Source organism: Cheilinus undulatus, linkage group 22, assembly GCF_018320785.1.
Source record: "Cheilinus undulatus linkage group 22, ASM1832078v1, whole genome shotgun sequence".
In the NCBI taxonomy this organism is placed as follows: domain Eukaryota; kingdom Metazoa; phylum Chordata; class Actinopteri; order Labriformes; family Labridae; genus Cheilinus; species Cheilinus undulatus.
This window is the reverse complement of record NC_054886.1, coordinates 35,038,701-35,057,389: the sequence shown is the minus strand read 5'-3', so window position 1 is coordinate 35,057,389 and position 18,689 is coordinate 35,038,701. Positions and strand designations below refer to the sequence as shown.

Below are 18,689 nucleotides of genomic sequence, written 5' to 3'. Positions count from 1 at the left end.
CCACTGGGGATGCTTTAAATGTAATCAGGTTAAGTATGAAATCCTTCTACCCTTGCCCCTTTGAACAAATTTGCCATCTTGAAGGTTCTCCCAGTCTAGGTTAACCATAATCCTTTTTTCTCTTTATTGTGTCAGCCCCAGAATCTGGTTTTAGTTCAGCAATCAGGAGGGCATCCATCCCTACACTTCCTCTGTGGTGTCCTTCACAGGCCAGTTCAAGGCCCATTACTGTTCTCCTTTCAAATGGAGAGAGGGAAGTCTTCATTTGTAAAAATGCTTTCCTTTATGCTGATGACACCCAGTTATTTTCTTCCCTGTTCTCTGGGACAGCCTGAGTCTGCTCTTAGTTGGGCAGTTGAGAGAACACCCGGGACACATCCTAAATTTCCTCTGTGGTGTCCCTCAAGAATCAGTTTTAGGCCCATTACTGTCCCCCTCGCGAGTAAAATAATCAGTTAGAGAAATATACTCCTTTATGCCCATTTTCACAGGGGAAGATTTCATTACTACTCATAAATGTTTCACAAGATAAAGAAGCACTTAAAACTGAGAAGAGGGGTTAAAAATAAGAAATTAGACCTTAGAAACAAAACCTCATTTTAATTTCCAGCCAATTAAAGCCCCCTTCCTCCATTGGGCCCCTGGGTTGTCAGTCCCTTCACTTCTGAAATCATATCTGTTTTATTCACAAAAAAAATCAATCATCAATACCAGCTCTTGACTGAAAATAAATCTTTTATTATCACAACAATCACCTTATTGTGATTTTTATTTATATAATAAACTCTGACATTAAAAAAAACATCCGGTAACACTTGGATAAAAGTAACTGGAGCTTTATGGCAGTACAGTCTTCATTAATCCGACTTTAAGTCAGCAGCACTTTCATGGACTTTTTAGTCAAGTTACTGTTGCAATCACTAGATTTACAAAAAGAACGACAAAACTTAGAAAACAAACATAAAAAACTCTGACGATCATGGTCTCCAGACTTTACACACTTGAAAATATAACTTAAAAATCAAGTTTAGAAAAACATTTACAACAATACTCATTAAATACAGCCATGAACTCCCAGGGGAGCTTTCACTAAGGCCTAGCGCCTGTACCGTTGGAGAACACAGGACATAACTGCAACTTTACTAACTTAAGGGTTTTTAAGTTGTTTTTGTAAGATATAGCCCTCTAACAGTTCATCTCCACTGGCTAAGGCTCTGCTTTGATTCATGTTGGTTGTACGTTGTGTCCATACTGGATCGTCTGTGAGTGTACCGTGCCTTAGCATGGTACAGTGCACTCACTCTGGTCAAACAAGCTGGGCTTTAGGAGTCAAATATGCTCGGGCATGGTGGGGATTTTATCATGTCGTCACACTGATGTGAAAAGAGCTGAAGTTGGGACTTGTGGCGAGCGATTCAGCTACAAGTGGCTGTTTGGCTAGCTGGTTAGCTGACAATCAGAATGATTAATCTCTTTACATAAACATTTAGTTGGTTTTTGGTATATTCGTGTCCAGAACATTTTCTTTCCTTGTTAGCAGTTTGGCCAACAGCACCAGTTTACAACCATTAAAAGCACTTTCAACCATTAAGATACATCTGAATGATAGCCCTGAGAATGCTAGGTAGCTAGCAGTTTAGCGTTTGTTTTCCAATTGGTTGATTGCAATCACATAATGCTGAATGTCCGGTGTGGGGCAGGAAGTGGGGGACAGCCATTAGGAATGAATATGAACGGAGGAAAGTTTTACAGCTCTAAATGGAGCGGTACTCTGCAGTTATCATCAGAACATTTCTACATACAGAGCACCCAGCTACATGAAAAAGCAGTCGTTCAACAATGATTCCTGAGGGTTCATTGACTGGCACTTTAGTAACCTGGCAGAAGTTTGGTTTGAACATTTCCGTAGCTGATAAATACCTCACTGATGAGCAGATAAACTGACCGGTGGTTTGTTTTTGTGGCAGTGATATTAGCCGTCGTAACCTTTTAAATAAAGTTTTGGTTTGCATCAATTTAAAAATCAAGTCTTACAGGGGATTACTGGGCAGCTAGATGGTGAGTAGGATGAGGTGAGGCCAACTTTAAAAAGAGCATTTGGCTTTAAATCAACAGTTATTTACCATTTATTGATGGTCTGGTAATACTTAGTAACTCTTTAAATCAAAAACAAGTCCTTAAATATCGTCCCCTTTTCAGGGGTAAACAGTATGACGACTCAGACAGCTGATGATACTGTAAACGTTCAAACCTCCTCTGTGTGTCCTCTCCCTCTGTGAGGAGAGAGCTGGATCTGCCAGTAAAGTTTTCCATCTTTTTAAAGAGTCAACAGCCATGGACGCCGCTCACTCGTCCCTCCCTCCCTCCACTATCCTGTAGCGCTGTCTGCAGGACGACGGCAGGTTAACGGGCCACGAGAACACGATAGGGACCGTTGTCTGAACGTTCTTCTCCATAAAGTTGAAGATTGGGTTCCACCAGGTCCTGGATAAGTAGTTACTGGAGGCCTGACGGAGCGACTGAGAAGACAAGGACACCAAAACGTAAGATTAAGAAGACCAGAGAGTCAAATCAGTCATTAGTGCATTCATCTGCAACTGAGTCCTGAGGCGGACATGAAACCAGAAATTTGAACGGCGATATGACGCAAAGATAGTGGCATTTGTGCGTGTCTGTCATGTGCAATAACAATATGTTACCTGAGAATGTTGAGAATGTATTTTTCCACCTTTATCTGCACTAATTTTCGCCTATGTATATAGTTATCTTTTGCACACCCAAAGTCCTAGACTGAAAAAATGACTGGTGATTGTCCTAAACATGTATAGGTTCACATTTCAAATGTAAAATCAAAACTTCAGGAGCAATAACAAAACTTCTTTCATTAAAAGCCATGAAAAACAAATCTGTTTTTGTGTTTTTCTTCTTTTAAACTGCTGACAATTCCATATAATGTGCAATAATCATTAACCAGATGTTGAAAAGTCAAGTTCAAGTACTCCTGGGAAAAGGGAGCAAAGCTCTCAGACTTAGGGCATTTCCTGACTATTTTACAGCCATAATAACAAAATATGTCCAAATTGCCATTTTTGGACTCAGTAGGTAAAGGGTTAAAGGCCATTTTGCATTTTTTTTGAAAGGTAAGTTGTTTTTCAGTAGCATGTTTTTTTCAGGATCTGTATCAGGTCACTAATATTCTCTGTCACTCGGTCTGTTGGTGACCAAAAATGTCCCATTGAAACCTATTAAAACCACAATTTTTCATCCTCCAGCTATCAAAAAAAAAACACCAAATGTCAGACATTTTTTTAGGGTTGTTCCGATTCTGTTATCAGTATCAGAAATACATCAGATACTACTTTAAATGCAAGTACTAGTATCAGCAAGTACACAAGTTTATGCACTGATCTGATACCGTTTGGTTTAGCTTTATATTTTGCTTCATTTAGCCATGCTAACTGTTAGCGCAAAAAACCGAGGATCACTTCTTCTTCGCTGCCGGAAAGCACGTCATGCACAGGCTACCGTTTTAGAGCAGCAAAGAAGAACCAAATGACTCACTGCAGCAGCAAAGAATGGTGTCTGCGTGACGGTTTGTCTCTGAATGTGCCCGCTAAAATACCTTCCAGACCGGCGCTGTCGTACAAGACAGACTAACTGGCCTAGGCTCAGGACCCTAGCAGCAAATTCTAAAAATCAAAACTGAAACCAGCCTTTTGAAAGCAGAAATTTACAGCCATACACATAAAATAATAGACATCCTCTCTGGAGGTAGCGGGTCATTGTGTGTCTTTGCTTACATGCGTGTTGGCCATGGTGTGGTACCACCAGAACGTCCTGGTGGTGGCGAAGTATCCGATGACCACGTCGATGCTGTAGTGCTCATGAGCGATCAGGATGCAGAGGACTCCTGAGGCGCTGAGCAGCCAGCAGAACCAGTGATACCACCACATCCAGCGAGGGGAGTCTGTGACATCACAGCGGACACGTGTGAGAAGTTGCTGATGTAGTACAACATATCCAACGCTAAAGACTATGACACATTTAGACTGATTTATTAGGATTAACGTGTCTACTCACACTCTTTGATGAAGAGGTAGGACAGCGTACACATGACGGTGTGACCGCTGTACAGGAAGTCACCACACATCAGGTGAGAGCCCGTCAGAGACAAACCTGGACACGACAAACACAGGGGCACTTTAATACAACGTAGTCATGTAGTAATGAGCCCTAACCATGTCAGCAGGCATCTAAAGGAGCAGAGTTTTAGTTATAAAACAAAAAACAACCTTAAATGAAAAGCTCACAGTAGTCTGCGTACAGTCGAATACACTCAGTATCTAAAATTACAACACTCTGGTTTGATACACTGCAAAAATCCAGTCTTGTCAATATTTCTAGTTTTAAGAATAAAAATCTCATTACCACATTCATTAGGCACATCTACGTAAATATCTTTTATTAGACATATAAAGTAAAGACTAAGGCGTTAATTGATTGTAATAGAACACATAACTCAATACAGCAAGCAAATTACACAAGAAATAAGACGCAGTTCTCATTTAAACTTGACTAAAACTGGATTATTTTTAAAATATTTCTGTTACCTCCTCCTGATATGAGCCGTAAAATCCTCCAGACTTTCCCCGTGGAGTCGTTGTAAAGCTGCAGAAACAAGCAAACAAGACCAAGTTTACTGATGATGATGGGGATTATTTATCAAACAGAGCAGTGAACATGATTAAAGGGTGTTCTTACCTTTGGAGCGCAGACCATATGTTTCCCCGGGACAGGCAGGGTGGTGATGTACATGGTGACGCAGCGATACATGTAGAGGGTCCCGATCAGGAAGAAACACCGACGGCCAATGATAGCTCTGCAGGCAGACATGACAGCAGAGCGTGAAAAATTCAGACTTATATTCTTCTTCATGCTTACACTGGGCAATGATAAAATAAAAATCTAACTATTCCTCAATCCTGAAAAAGGACAGAACTTTAAAGAGTTAGCTAGGTCGTGGCAGTAGGCCATGGAGTGGTTCTAGAATACAGAACATCTACAAATTCTAATTTTGGTTTTAAAATTCTGACTTTCATCTTAGAATTCTGGCTTGAATCCAAGATTTCTGTATTAATTACGCAAGTCTGATTTAATTCTCAGAATTCTGGCTTTGATCTGAAAATTCTAACTTTGATCTTGACATTTTGGCTTTGATCTCAAAATTCTGACATTAATTTCAGAATTCTGACTTTGATTTCAAAATTCTAACTTTGATCTCAGAATTCTGACTTTGATCTCAGAATTCTGACTTTGATCTGAGAATTCTGACTTTGATCTGAGAATTCTGACTTTGATCTCAGAATTCTGACTTAAATCTAGAGGTTAGATCATTTTAAAATCATTTTTAAACACTACAAACTGCAGAAGAACATCTGCTGGTCGTACTTGTGTTTGAGGAAGAGCCACTGGACGAGCCACAGCCCGGACAGGATCAGCCCGTTGACCTCGGTGACGGTGAACGCCCACGGCACTCGATCCACGTAGTCGAAGAACTTGTCAGGCAGCGGCGGGCTGATTGACTTGTCTGGCACTCTCTCGTGAACGACGGTGATGATGACGGTGGTGAAGACCAGGTTGAACACAGCGTAGAGGAAGGCCACGCCCGTCTTCCACCACTCCGTAGGGAGGCGGTTGGCTCTCTCTTCAGGGACGCTGATCTTGACGTAGTCGCAGTGTTTCCTGAGCCCGCTGCTCAGCGAGTGAATCAGCTGGTTCTGCTGGAGAAGGGTGCTCAGCTTGCTGCGCTCTTGCTTCCTCCCGTCATGGGCATCTCTGGACGGAGACGATGAGGAGGCGTGGCGAGGAGGGTTACCGTTGGAAACCCTCGGAGGACGGGGAGGTGTGGGCGGATTCATTGTGGTGACGTTTACTTCCACATGAGGGCGGACATCGTCGTCACTCTGCATCAGTTCTGACGCCGCCATTGATCGGCTTTTTCCTCTGACTGACCAATCAGGGAGTCTCGTTAGCTTTCCAACCAATCACAGTTGACCAATGAGAATCCAACACCAGTCTTTATCCTCCACTCTTTGATAATAACTGCTCTTTGGTCCAGACAGGTTCAATAATACAAGACTAGCAGGTAATGATGGCCACTATCAGACCTCGTCCAGATCAGAAGTCCAGGATTATTGATACAGGAGGCAGCTGATTCAGCACAAACCTGAAAAACAAAAAAAAAGACATTCTCACTTTTTGGAGAGGTGCCAAGAGAAGCTCGCTACAGCGTCAGGCTAAAGACAGTCACTTTGTTAAAGCCCCAGACGTTGTGCAAAGTGGACCCACTTGCTGCATGTTGCTGTTATTACAGACACCAAACTTAAAGAGGAAAGAACACGCATTTTACCTGAAAGCTGTACTTCACATTCATTACACTGACATTGACAGGGGCGGCTGTAGAAAATTCCCCTACCTCTGGGTGTTACCTGTACAGGTGGGGCTCAGAGCCTCTAAAGGCAGCCAGCTCACCTGTGTCAATTCCTCTTGTGTCATTTAATTAAGGACACATTCACATGTGGCAGCAAGGTCCAATGTGCTGAGAGGATTTCACACAGGTGAGCTGGCTGCCTTTAATGCTCTAAAAGCCCCGCCCATGCAGGTAAAAGCCAGTGGCAGAGTCTTTTGATTGGTCGTTCACTACCAAAGGTTAAACATCTTTATTGGGATGTTTTGATTAATTAAAAACTAACAAGTTAAAGTCTTTTTTGTCTACGTTGACAGGAAACAGACAGCACAAGTTTGGTTCTTCTAATGCTAAACTTCCTTCACATTTCAGGAAGTTCCACTCAGCATGAACTCCTCTTTCCTCCATAAAACTTGTATTCCTTCCTTATGATTCCAGCTGATCTCACTTTAAACAAACTCACATGATGTCTGTAACTGGGTCAGTAAAAGGAGGAAATCTTCATGACGTTCTGAAATCACACACCTGCTGTAGCCAGACGCTGCTGAACGTGGTCGAACAAAGAACGCCCTTATCTCTGCAGATTGTCGAGTTCAGGCTGCCACTGACCTCAAACAGGAGCCAGGTATTCCTGAAAATAAATCTGCTCTGTTTGACTGGAAGTGACCTGAGGGAGACACTCCTTCAGAAGCAGACACTCCCACTGGTAGCACACGCAACACAGGAGAAAACGAGTCTGACGACATCGACGTCAAACACCAAGATGATGACCTGGAATATTCACTGTCAGCTGATTTCACAGTAAAGATCGGCTTCCTGCTGCTCTCAATTATAAAATGTTCATTCATACATAAGACAATTGTTCTAATTCCCTCAGCATACACGACTCATCTCAAAGTCACCGCTGTCTGTTTTTTGCTAGAAAGTTTCTAAAGTCCTCCATATCACTTCTGCAAAATCCACAAAAACAGGTGCTGAGTTTTCACTGTATGGAGTTTGTGCATCTACTAGCTGCTAAGGATGAAAGTCTGTTCTAGGATTGGGCAGACTTTATTTTTTAACCCTTGTGCTCTCCTCTGGCATTTTTGGCCATTTTCCTCAACTTTTTAAAAAAATTTGTGATCATTTTGTCAGTTTTACAGCTTGTGGCACGGATTTTTACAGGAACTTTTCTTTCTAGTTACATTTTTGAAATCCAACATGTTCTACTCTTAAATGTCATTCATACTCTCTCAGTGAATTTTGTACCCTCTGGACACCTTCAAGACAAAAAATGTACACGTACAAAAAACTGCTTTTAAATCACCATACATCAATATTTTTTTCTACTCTTTTTCATAAATCTCTTAAACTACTTTCGACCTGCTCAAAACTACCAAACATTCAATAATTTTCAAGATTTTAACCCTTTAAATGCCAATTTGATTATTTCAGATATTTTATTTTTCACTACAAAAAACACAAAAAGTGAATTACTTTCCTTAAAATTAATAGTGGAAAGAAGGGTCTTTGGCGCTGATGAGAGTCTTGGATGGGTCAAAGATTAGCAACAAAATTGATTTGATTGCACTTGTATTTTTTATGTAGTGCCAGCTTTAACATTAGGGCACCCTCTGGACACCTTCGAGGCAAAAATGTGTTAAAAAAAAAACTGCCATTAAATCAGCATACATCAACATTTTTTTCTATTTTTTTTCCATAAATCATCTTCACAACTTTAGACCTGCACAAAACTACCAAACATTCAATAATTCTCAGAATTTTAACCCTTTCAAACGAACACAAAACTCTCCATAATATAACGGGCACAAATACCAGAAAGTCATTACTGCAATGACAGTGAGATTAAAAAACCTGGTTTTAATGGAAGTCAATGGGGGCATTTTTGCCTCGAAGATGTCAGGAGGGTATTTCTGACATTACGTAAAAACATATCAATGCAATCAAATCAATTTTGTTGCTAATCTTTGACCCATCCAAGACTCTTATCAGCACCCATCTTTCTACTATTAATTTTAAGGAAAATAATTGACTTTCTGCATTTTTGCAGTAAAAAATGAAATATTTAAAATAATCAAACTGGCATTAAAAGGGTTACAATTCTGAGAATTGTTGAATGTTTTGTAGTTTTGAGCAAGTCTGAAGTTGTTAAGATTTATGAAAGAAAAGGTAAACAACAATATTGATGTATGCTGATGTGTTTTTGTACGTGTACATTTTTGCCTTGAAGGTGTCCAGAGGGTGCCCTAAAATGAAAGCTGGCACTACAAAAAAAATAAAAAAATAAAAGCGCAATCAAATAAATTTTGTTGCTAATCTTTGACCCATCCAAGACTCTCATCACCCCCAAAGCCCCATCTTTCTACTATTTATTAAATGGAAATAATTCACTTTTTGTGTTTTTTTTTGTAGTGAAAAATAAAATATTTGAAATAATCAAACTGGCATTTAAAGGGTTAAAATCTTGAAAATGATTGAATGTTTGGTAGATTTGAACAGGCCTATAGTTGTTTAAGAGATCCTACAGGCGTTTCATTCAATCCTCTCACAAAAGGATTAGGGTCTAAAAAAGTAGGGACGCTGGTAGTGATTTATGGTTGCAGTGTTGTTCACACACTTCTTTGGTTAACTGTGTTACATCAGGACAGACTGTCAAATAAAGATTTGCCTCTTTTCTTCCTCTCGCTACGATTAGTCGGCTAAACAGTTAAATTCAGAGCTGGTCAAACAAATATTCACTTATTATCAGTTTGGGCTAAGGCTGGGCAATCAATCAAAAATTAGATTACATCACAGTATGGCCTGCTGCATATTTCAAACTGCAGAACGCGCAATATTTGAAGACAAGTCAAGCTTGACACGTCAACACAAGTGAGCTGCTTGGCAGCGAAGGTCAAGAGCCAAGGTCAAACTCAACAGCACCTCTTCTGTCCGGGCCACACCCCTGGTTGTATGCCAAGAGACTGCTAGAACTTCAACGGCACAACCAGGGGGCTTGTAGCAATCCTTCTATCTGCCTGGATGGTGACCTAAGCTGTGCTTACCACATCCAGCCCGTACTTCTACTCATAAGGTGGACTTTGTTCTTTTGTTGTTGTTTTTCTAGGGTCACCTCTTGGTCTGTCTCGCCTCTACCTAGATAGGAAAGCTTAAGGGAGACAGGAAGCACAGGAAAACAGAGGTGCATCAAATAATGCTAAGGCCAGGACTTGAGCCTGTTTTATGCTTGACGCATCCGCGAGGCCGCAAGTGTCGAATGTGATGTCAAATATTAAGACACACCCCTTCCCGGGGGTCCCGCCAATTTTCATCTGTCCACACACATCCCTGAAACTTTTAGATGTGAAAACGGCCGATTTTGAGGAGTTTCTGGTGACAGACGTCAGAAAATAGAAACACCTGTATGATTCTTCTTTGAAAGATCACAGAGACTGCCATGTACTTCCTCATCTATCTCTTGCATTGGCCGTACAAGAATATTGTACTCCCCCTCGTCCTCCCTCTCTTGACTGAGTGGCCGTATGGACCATCTCCTCTCTCTTTAATGCTGCAACAACAACAGTAGCTCCTCTTCATGGTTCTCCATGATTTAAACAACAAATCTTCCTCTATGACTTGCTTTAAACACGCTACAGAAATGATTCTTGAAGACACTGCCCCATAGCTTTTGGGAGAATATCAGTTTGTGGCGAAGAGGAAGCCGGCGCTAGGTATAAATGCACCAGATGTTTCCGCATCATGATTCCGCATCAGTTTTTGTCGGTGCAGCCGTCCGGAACGCATAACCGAGCCTTTAGCCTCCGCACATGGGAGCCAGCTCAACCCACGGAGCCAAACCAGCGCACAACTTTGCTATGTCTTCAAATGATTATTTCCCATGCCCCTGGTAATATGCAAGGACATCCAGAGCACCACTGGAGTTGTGTCAATCCTCCTTACCACCCAGTGGCGCCCTCAAGTGTGCCTACTTGCCATTACATGCCTTACTTATAAACATATCTAAAACTTCTGCACAGTATTGAGTAGTGATATTCAGCTCAGGAACGTGAATGTTAACCTACACTGAAGGTTGGCGGTGCTAACGTTAGCCACATTCTGCAAACAAGTAAGTATTTGTAAAACATATTAGATGATTTGTTGGTTTTAAAAGTTTGGCTTTGTGTTTTATATCAGGATGCTGATATTATTAGCAGACACAAACATTTTTGCTAACATTTAGCACCAATATTGACTCTTTATGTAGGCCATATGTACAAATAAGAGTGCAGTTCTACAATGCCTATAAAAAGTATTCTACCCCTTGGATATTTTACCCTTCTTAGGGCCCGAGCACCAAGGGTGCAAGAGCCTCTTTGGGCCCCTTATCATGTTCTAAAACTAAAGACAATGGGCACACATATGTGGGGTCTGAAAAATGCAAAGTTGTTATAGGATTCACAAATGGTCCTCAGGAATTGCCTCAGTAGCGCCACCTTTTCGTGCTTCTACAGAACAGCCCCACTAAGGGCTTTGTACTAGAGTTATAAAACCTGGTGTGCAGATTCGGCTCAGGGACATCTTCAAAAAAGTTTCCCAGAACAAAACCCTAACTCCAACAGGAAATCTGCCGTTTTTAATAAATGAGCAAAAACAGGTGTTTTGGAGCTATTCCAGGAATCATACTTGATCGTACTAGCATTGATTTGATTATCAATATCCCCTGGAGTTGGCAGTAACTCTGGGGGATGTTGGCAGCATCGTGCTGTGGGGACGCTTCTCAGCAGCCGACCCTGGAAGGCTTGTAAAGGTAGAGGGGAAAACATATGTGGGAAGATCTAGGAAAATCCTGGAGGGCAATCTTATTTAGCCTGCAAGAGAACTATGGGTTGGACGATTTATTTTCCAGTCAGACAGTGAGCTGAAGCATCCAGAGAAAGCTAAGCCCAGATTCATAGGTAAGTATTTTATGAGCTGATGACTGTTTCTCATCTGTTTCCATGGTCCTGCTACACCAATAGAAGAAAGAATAAAACATCAGTATGAGGTTAAACTTTCACACCTCTAGTTAAAATGAACCTTTGTGAATAGACGGATTGAGCTCTGATTGGTGTTCAGACTCCTGCAGACCCACTCCAACGTGACTCATGTGTCTCTCTCCTGCTAAATACCTCTGCTCCCTCCAGGCTGCCGTCACGCCGCTTCACACAAACCTGAATGTGTGCTAACAAACACTCAGTCACACACGTGCTAACCTCCCTACACAAACACAGCAGTCTCAGCCCCTCCTCAGGCAGGATTATGACAAAATATGGAGGAAAGAGAACTCTTAAAAGTCAGCGGTTAATCCCTTCATACCTTTAATCCTCTCGTCTCTCCGTGTTTTGAATATTTACGCTGTGATTCAGCAGGATTTGTTGTGCAACATATGTGCTGCAATAACGCACATCTTAAGTAACAGCCTCTTTTCTGGGGTTAAGCCGCTGTGCAGCTCTCTGTAGTTTAGATGTTTACAGCACTTATTCATGTGTTCTTATTTTTATTTAGAGGATTTCTGATGCACTTTAAACCGTCAAAACCTGTAATAATCAACACGTCACATATATCTCGACTCTGTTAAATGCAGCTCTTGTTGTTAGACCCGACCAAACCACGACTACTTCACTGCCCGTTATTTTACGCTTTCAATAGAATGGCTGATAAAAACGGCGTCCATTTTCCAAAAGTGCAAAATGTCATTAAATGTTTTTTGTCCACAAAAAATATATTCAGTCTATTTTTAAGACCCATGGGACATGCACTTTCATTTTTATGACCAATAATAAAACATTCAGAAAATACATCTATTTCTAAATCTAGAGAAATGATTCCATCAAAAACTGCGGGCAAACTCCTCAAAATGTGGTGGCTAGCAGCACCTTTTTAACCGCTTTTCTACCTCATGTTGGCATCAGCATGCTTTTAAGAGGACACAGTGAAATAACATTAAACCTAAGGGTTAGACTGAATTCAAGACGAGTTAAGAGAGAGTCAGGATGCATCCTTGACGAACGAGCTGTCAGTTCCTTTTGAGAATGAAGAGAGCTGGCTCTCATTTCAGAGATGGCTTCCTTTCTCCCATTTTTGTTGTCGTTTTGAGGACATAAAAAGTCAACTTCACAAAAATGAGCTGGTTCTAAAAGCTTGTTCCTTCTGTGAATGACAGAAGCTGGCTCTCATTTCAGAGACGGCTTCCTTTTTTCACTATTTTATTTTGTTTGTTTTTTGCAAAGCTGCCTTTTAATTTCAGTTTCAGTCAACCTTAATGAATTTTACATATTCGTTGTAGTTATTTTGTTAGTCTAAGTTAACTAAAGTAACCTTAATCAGTGCTTTAAAACCTGGTTTTAAAAACTAAATTGTTAAAATCATTTCAGTTAACTGAGGCCCCGTCCACATGGAAATTAATTTAGGAGTATACGCCAAAGTTTTTTTGTTGTAACAGCGTTTTGTCCACACAGAAACGGCGTTTTGTCCACAAAGAAACAGCGTTTCAGGTGACTATAAACGATACTTTTTGAAAACGGGTCCCAGAGTGCACAGATACATAAACGACTACCGTTTCGTCTACGTGTGGACGGCCATCTGCATCGTTCTTTAAACGATTACATCACACTTAGTGTAGCTCTCTTAAGGCGCCCGCGCAGGTCCAACAACAACAAAACTGTATATGGAACAAAACCATTTTAAGCATGCTCCGTAATCTTCTAATTTATTTCCTGTTTTTGTTGTTGTTTTAAGAACATAAAAGGTCAAAATCACACCAAATAAAGATCTGTTTAATTTGCAAGAACAAAGTAGAGTGTTAATCTTTTTTTTTTTTTTTTGGCCAAGCTGTGTTTTTATTTTAGTTTTAGTTAACTAAAATCATTTTTTACATTTTAGTTTGAGCTTACTATAATAACCTCACTCAGACCTTTATGCTGGTATATAAAAAACTAAAACCATCTAAATAGAAAAAAACTAAACCTAAAACGTTAAAATTGGTTCAGTTAACAAACTACAATAAAAGAAGCTTCACAAAAACGAGCTGGTTCTAAGAGCTGGCTCCTTTTGTGAATGACAGGAGCCAGCTCCCATTTAAGGGAAGGTTTCCTTTTTTCTATTTTTGTTGTTCTGAGGACATAAAAAGTCAAAATGGCACCAAATGAAGAGCCGTTTGGAAACTGAAAACTGTCGCTTATTACCGAGCTGAGAAAAATAATCCTGATCTCTAAAAAGAGCTAAACTCACACCAGTCTGAATGAGGCAGGACGACGTAAAGCCATGCTTTTGTTTACTAGCCGACCACATCAGTAGGTGGTAGGATTGGGCAGTTTTCATCTCTTATTTCAGTTGTACCCTCCCTAGTCTAAGTCAACAAAATTAACATGGTAGGAACTGCTGTATTTTTAAAAAAATGATCGTTTATAAGCCATTCTCATTTTGAATAAATAAAACCATACAAAAACAAGAAAACTAATGTTTGCATGATCTGTAGAGCTGCAAAAAAGACATGCAAATGCACTGAAATGGCATTTTGAGACATTCAGGTCAAAGAAATACTGCAGCTGTGATTTTAAAATTGAGGTAGGACTGAATCTAAGTTTGGAATAATTGCTCAGCCTTAATTATGAGGGACACACATCATATGCTGTACCAGCACTGATGTGTTATTAAGGATTATTAACCAATTAAACAGCAGTTTGCAGGGAGGTTCCTGCAGATGATTCTGACCTAGCACACAAAGGAAGGAGGATAGTAGAAAAACTTCAGCTAAAGGCACATCCATCCTGCTTTAAAATGCAAATATATACTCATGCTTTGCTGATATAACGGCTGTAAACATGGGCAGAAATTTACATTTCTGCAGATAGTTGACTTCCTGAGCCGATATCTGCCGTGTGCATACCTACAAGACGCAAATAATATCCCTGTTAATGCCTTGTATAAACGATGTATTAGATCAGTGTTACCCAACCCTGCTCAACCAAAGAGCCAAATTGTTGAAAAATACCTTTCCAAGAGCCACAATCTAAGCAGTGAAGCAAAAACAGCTAAAAGTACAATAACAATTAGTTAAATGTAGAAAAAAAATGGTCAAAAAGCAACAAAAAGGGATGAGAATGGGGAGGAAAAGAAGAAAAGGGGTCAGAAAGTAGCAAAAAAATGGGTGAGAAGTGACAAAAAAAGAGTTATAGGTTACATTTAATGGTCCAAATGTGGCAAAAAATGAGTGAAAAGTGATTAAAATGGGTGAAAAGTGTGAGGAAAAAATGGTGAAAAGGGGCAAAACTGGGTTTAAAGTGACAAAAAAATCAGTGAAAGGTGGCAAAAAGAAGTGTCAAAATGGGCAAGAAGTAGGAAAAATTTGGTATTTAATAGTGTAAGGTAGCTTATATGGGTGAAAAATGGCAAAAAATGGTCATAAGGTCAAAAATGGGCTAAAAGTGGCAAAAAGAAGTGGCAAAAATGGGCAAAAACTAGGAAAACAGTGGTATTTACTGACAACAGGTAGCTTAAATGGGCGAAAAATATGAGGAAAAAATGGTTAAAAGGGGCAAAAATGGGATAGAAGTGGCAAAAATGGGTATAAAGTTGAAAAAAATGTCAAAATGGGCAAAAAAGGAGGAAAAAAGTGGTATTTAATGGCAAAAGGTAGCTTAAATGGGTGAAAAGCTGCAAAAAATTAGGAAAAAAGGGCAAAAACATTTCCCTGTTTTAAGGTTTTTTGGGGAAATAATATTCAAAATTAAGACATAAAAGAGCCACAAATCATCACAAAAGGGCCACATGTGGCTCCAGAACCACAGGTTGAGTGTCACTGTATTAGATTCAGCCAGCGTTTCCATGGCTACGGCAGACGTGTTGAGTCTTGTCGTCCTGTTACAGCTATAAAAATGGATTTCTCAGGCTTTGAAACTGTAGAATATTTGAGGTAAAATTAGCTATAATTCACACAGAGAACATAACAAAACATAAATAAAGCAGACATTTCAGTGCTAAAATTCAAACTTTCAGGGCGTTGGAGTCAAATGTTTCTGCTCTTGTGTAACATGTTGTGTCTTTTCTGCATGTCACATCCTGTTTACGAGCTCGCAGAATAACAGGGACGTTAACGGTAATCACGTTAAGACCATGAGAACTCAATTTCCCCAAATTAGAGCTGAATCACCGCCACAAGATGAACGCCACACAGATAGAAGAGTGTAATGGAGCAGGAACTGTAGAAACGTCCTGCAGGTTTCACTGAGAGAGAGAGCAGACCATCATAAACACTTTCTACCTTCATTCAAGCACTTTCATTGTCCTCAAGGTTTCCAGCCCTCACAGCTGCAGCTAGAAACGACCTCTGAGATACCAAAAACAGACTGTCATTGTTTATTTTGATCTAAACTGATCAGAGTAAAGATTATTCTACAGGCCTGATTCACTGTGAATATATTAGGATGCTTCAAGCTCAAAAACTGCTCTTCATTTCTCCCAGAGTGGGAAATTACCAGAGAAATATGACCAGAATTTCAAAATCCAAACCTTTAGTCAATGTTTAAAAACAGTGTTTAAATTCAAGCTCTTTCAGGGACTTATGGCGTCCATCCAAACCCTGGAAAGAGGCTATGACTAAATAAAAATGTTACAAATGGCCGACTTTTAACACAAAACCTTAAATTAAAAAAAAAAAAAACCTGCAGAATTTGTTCTTACATCTTTCTTTTTTAAAAAATGGAACCAGGACGTTCAAGTGACCTGGGTTGAAAAGGTCATATTTCAAAATAAAAGCCTAAATAACAGCACTGTTTTAAATTAAAGTATATATACTCTGGCGTGTTTTCCCCTCATTTTAAAGTGTTACTATAGAAGATATGGTCCTTACAATGCCAAAACAATAAAAAAAAATAACTTAAATATTCTGTTTCATACCAATTAATGTACATCTTTTTGGCTAAAACTCTCTTTTTATCATAATGATGCATCAATTAGCCTTTTATAGCAGAATTTTATTAGTTTCAGGCCTTTTCTCTGGTATTTCAACAACTAAAAATTCTTAACTAGCTGAAGAAAGATGTTTATTTCCTGTATTTACCAAATAAAACACTTACATGTCTCTATCTTTTCTGCTCTCCTTTCAGTTTTTAAAAAAGCTACAGGATGTTTAAGTTACATGGATTAAAAAGGACAGCCTTCAAAATAAAAGCCCAGCTACCAGCCTTTTCTTAATAAAACAGAGTCTGTGATGGTACAAGGACTTTTCCCTGTTGCTTTTTAGGGTTAAGTGGATTACCCACTAATTTCAAAGTATTAAAAATAGGAAAACATTGTCTTCTTACTGCCAAAACAGTAAAATTAGTTAAATATTCTATTTCTTAAACATTAAACCAATTCAAAACTTTGTTTTTGATAATACTTCATCAATTAGCTTTCAACAGTCGAAGCTTAGTAACTTCAGACTTATGTTTTTAACAAAATAAAAACAACAAATATCCCCATTTTCATTCATATGTGCACAAAAATGTATAATAAGGCTTCACAAGCTGAGAAAAGAAATTTATTTCCCATACCCCCCCCCCAAAAAAAACCCCTTTAAATAGCCTAAAGAAATAGGAAAGTGAAATAGTTAAAGTGACCTAGGTTGAAAAGGACAGGTTTCAAAATAAAAGCCTGACTACCAGCACTCTTTTAAATAAAATAAAATAAAATACGTAACGGTACCTGGACTGAGCCCTTAACTTCGTTGTGAATAACTTGATTTTAAGGCATTACAACTTGGTAAACACTGTCCTTACTAAAGTAAAATCAATAAAAGAGGTCAACTGTTCTTTTTAAACCAATTTAAGCATCATAAGTCCTTTTATGTTTTGTTTTTGTGCAAAATAAAAAGTAAAAACTTCCCTATTATCATTCATAAATGAACAAAAATGCTTACACATGTTACATAAGCTGTATAAAGTTAATTCAATTTAAATTTTCCCAAATAAAACCCTTAACATGACTGACGACGAGTAGCTTTTTAAAAGATTCACCTTCAAAATAAAAGCATTTTAAGCATTAAAATCTTCACTTTTTAAAATTATTTTCAAGCTTAGAATGCTCGGTTATCCCTCTTTTAGTGTGACGAACTCAGTAAAAGTGTGTAACTAACATGATTTTCCTAATTCAAAACATTGAATATTTGAATGAAGCCGGTCACCCCACCCTTAAATCGACCGTCTGGTCGTTTCAGCTCACAAACCCCGTATTTAAGGTGCAATAAATTAGTTCAGCGAGGAAAACGATAGTTACATGCGACTAATCGATTAGTCGAGCGTCTTTCCAGAGCACAGAGGCCACAAACCGAGTTAAAAGTTGTTTGAACCACAGAAATAAATGTCTGCCGGCTGTCTGAATGTCGTCTTTCATGTTGACACTGACGTGTCGAGGTAAACAGGAACTCAAACACACCTTTTTACCGCAGCGACACGTTTCTTCCTCTTTTAACAGGTAAAACACCTGCACGGACGGTCTGTTCTGCGCCCTGTAGCTGATTTGAATCAAACTCACCGGTTAAAGTTCAGGTTTTCACTCCTTAGCACCGTCACTCCTCACGTTTTCTCACTTTTCCGTCTCCCTGGACCTCTCCTCCGTCTCCTCGCGCCCTCCTGGGTACCTATGAGAGCGCGCGCCTGGTTTCAGTGTGTCTCAGAAAGACCCCGCCCACCCCTCCTTGCATCTCGGCAATCATCGCTCACACCCAAATATGGGGAGGCTGCTTCCGGGAACTCTCCCTGATGACTCGGCGAGCTGGGTTCGGTTTCACTCGGGATTTTCCGTGGAAAGGACGGTTGATTCAGGAATAAAACATTCTCGGTTGAAATTTAAGGCCGATTTCAAAACAAAACTGTTTTAAAAATAGTTTTCTATGTTATATTTTTATTATAATATTATCATTTTAAAATGTTTTTTTTAAAAGGATCAAAGATTTAACAAAGACATTTTAAGAGTCATTATTCACCCATTCCTTTAATTTTTACACTAAAACAAACAACAAAAGTTCATGTCTTTAGGGTTCCTTGTGTTCTGTCACAAGTATATGTAACGACAAAAAATGTAAATAAACATTGATTTCGTAATTTCAATCAAAATCATTACAGCTCTGGGCGTGCTGGCTTAAATCACTCTAAACCCTCTGAGTGAGTCAAAGATAAACCACTGCCTGATCTGATGCAGATCTCAGGTCTCTATTAAACATTTC

General features: G+C 39.5%; 1 protein-coding gene across 1 annotated transcript; it reads right to left on the bottom strand.

Moving 5' to 3' along the window:
* Window positions 1–767: 767 nt before the first annotated feature.
* Window positions 768–18,097, bottom strand: LOC121504116 (phosphatidylcholine:ceramide cholinephosphotransferase 2-like). The gene is made up of 7 exons (XM_041778742.1): window positions 17,999–18,097; window positions 5,449–6,226; window positions 4,762–4,879; window positions 4,611–4,668; window positions 4,081–4,176; window positions 3,801–3,967; window positions 768–2,519 (listed from the first exon to the last, which is right to left on the bottom strand). Exons 2-7 carry the CDS (start codon window positions 5,985–5,987, stop codon window positions 2,346–2,348), a joined length of 1,152 nt encoding a protein of 383 aa, XP_041634676.1. The 5' UTR covers window positions 5,988–6,226; window positions 17,999–18,097; the 3' UTR covers window positions 768–2,345.
* Between the last annotated feature and the right edge of the window lie 592 nt (window positions 18,098–18,689).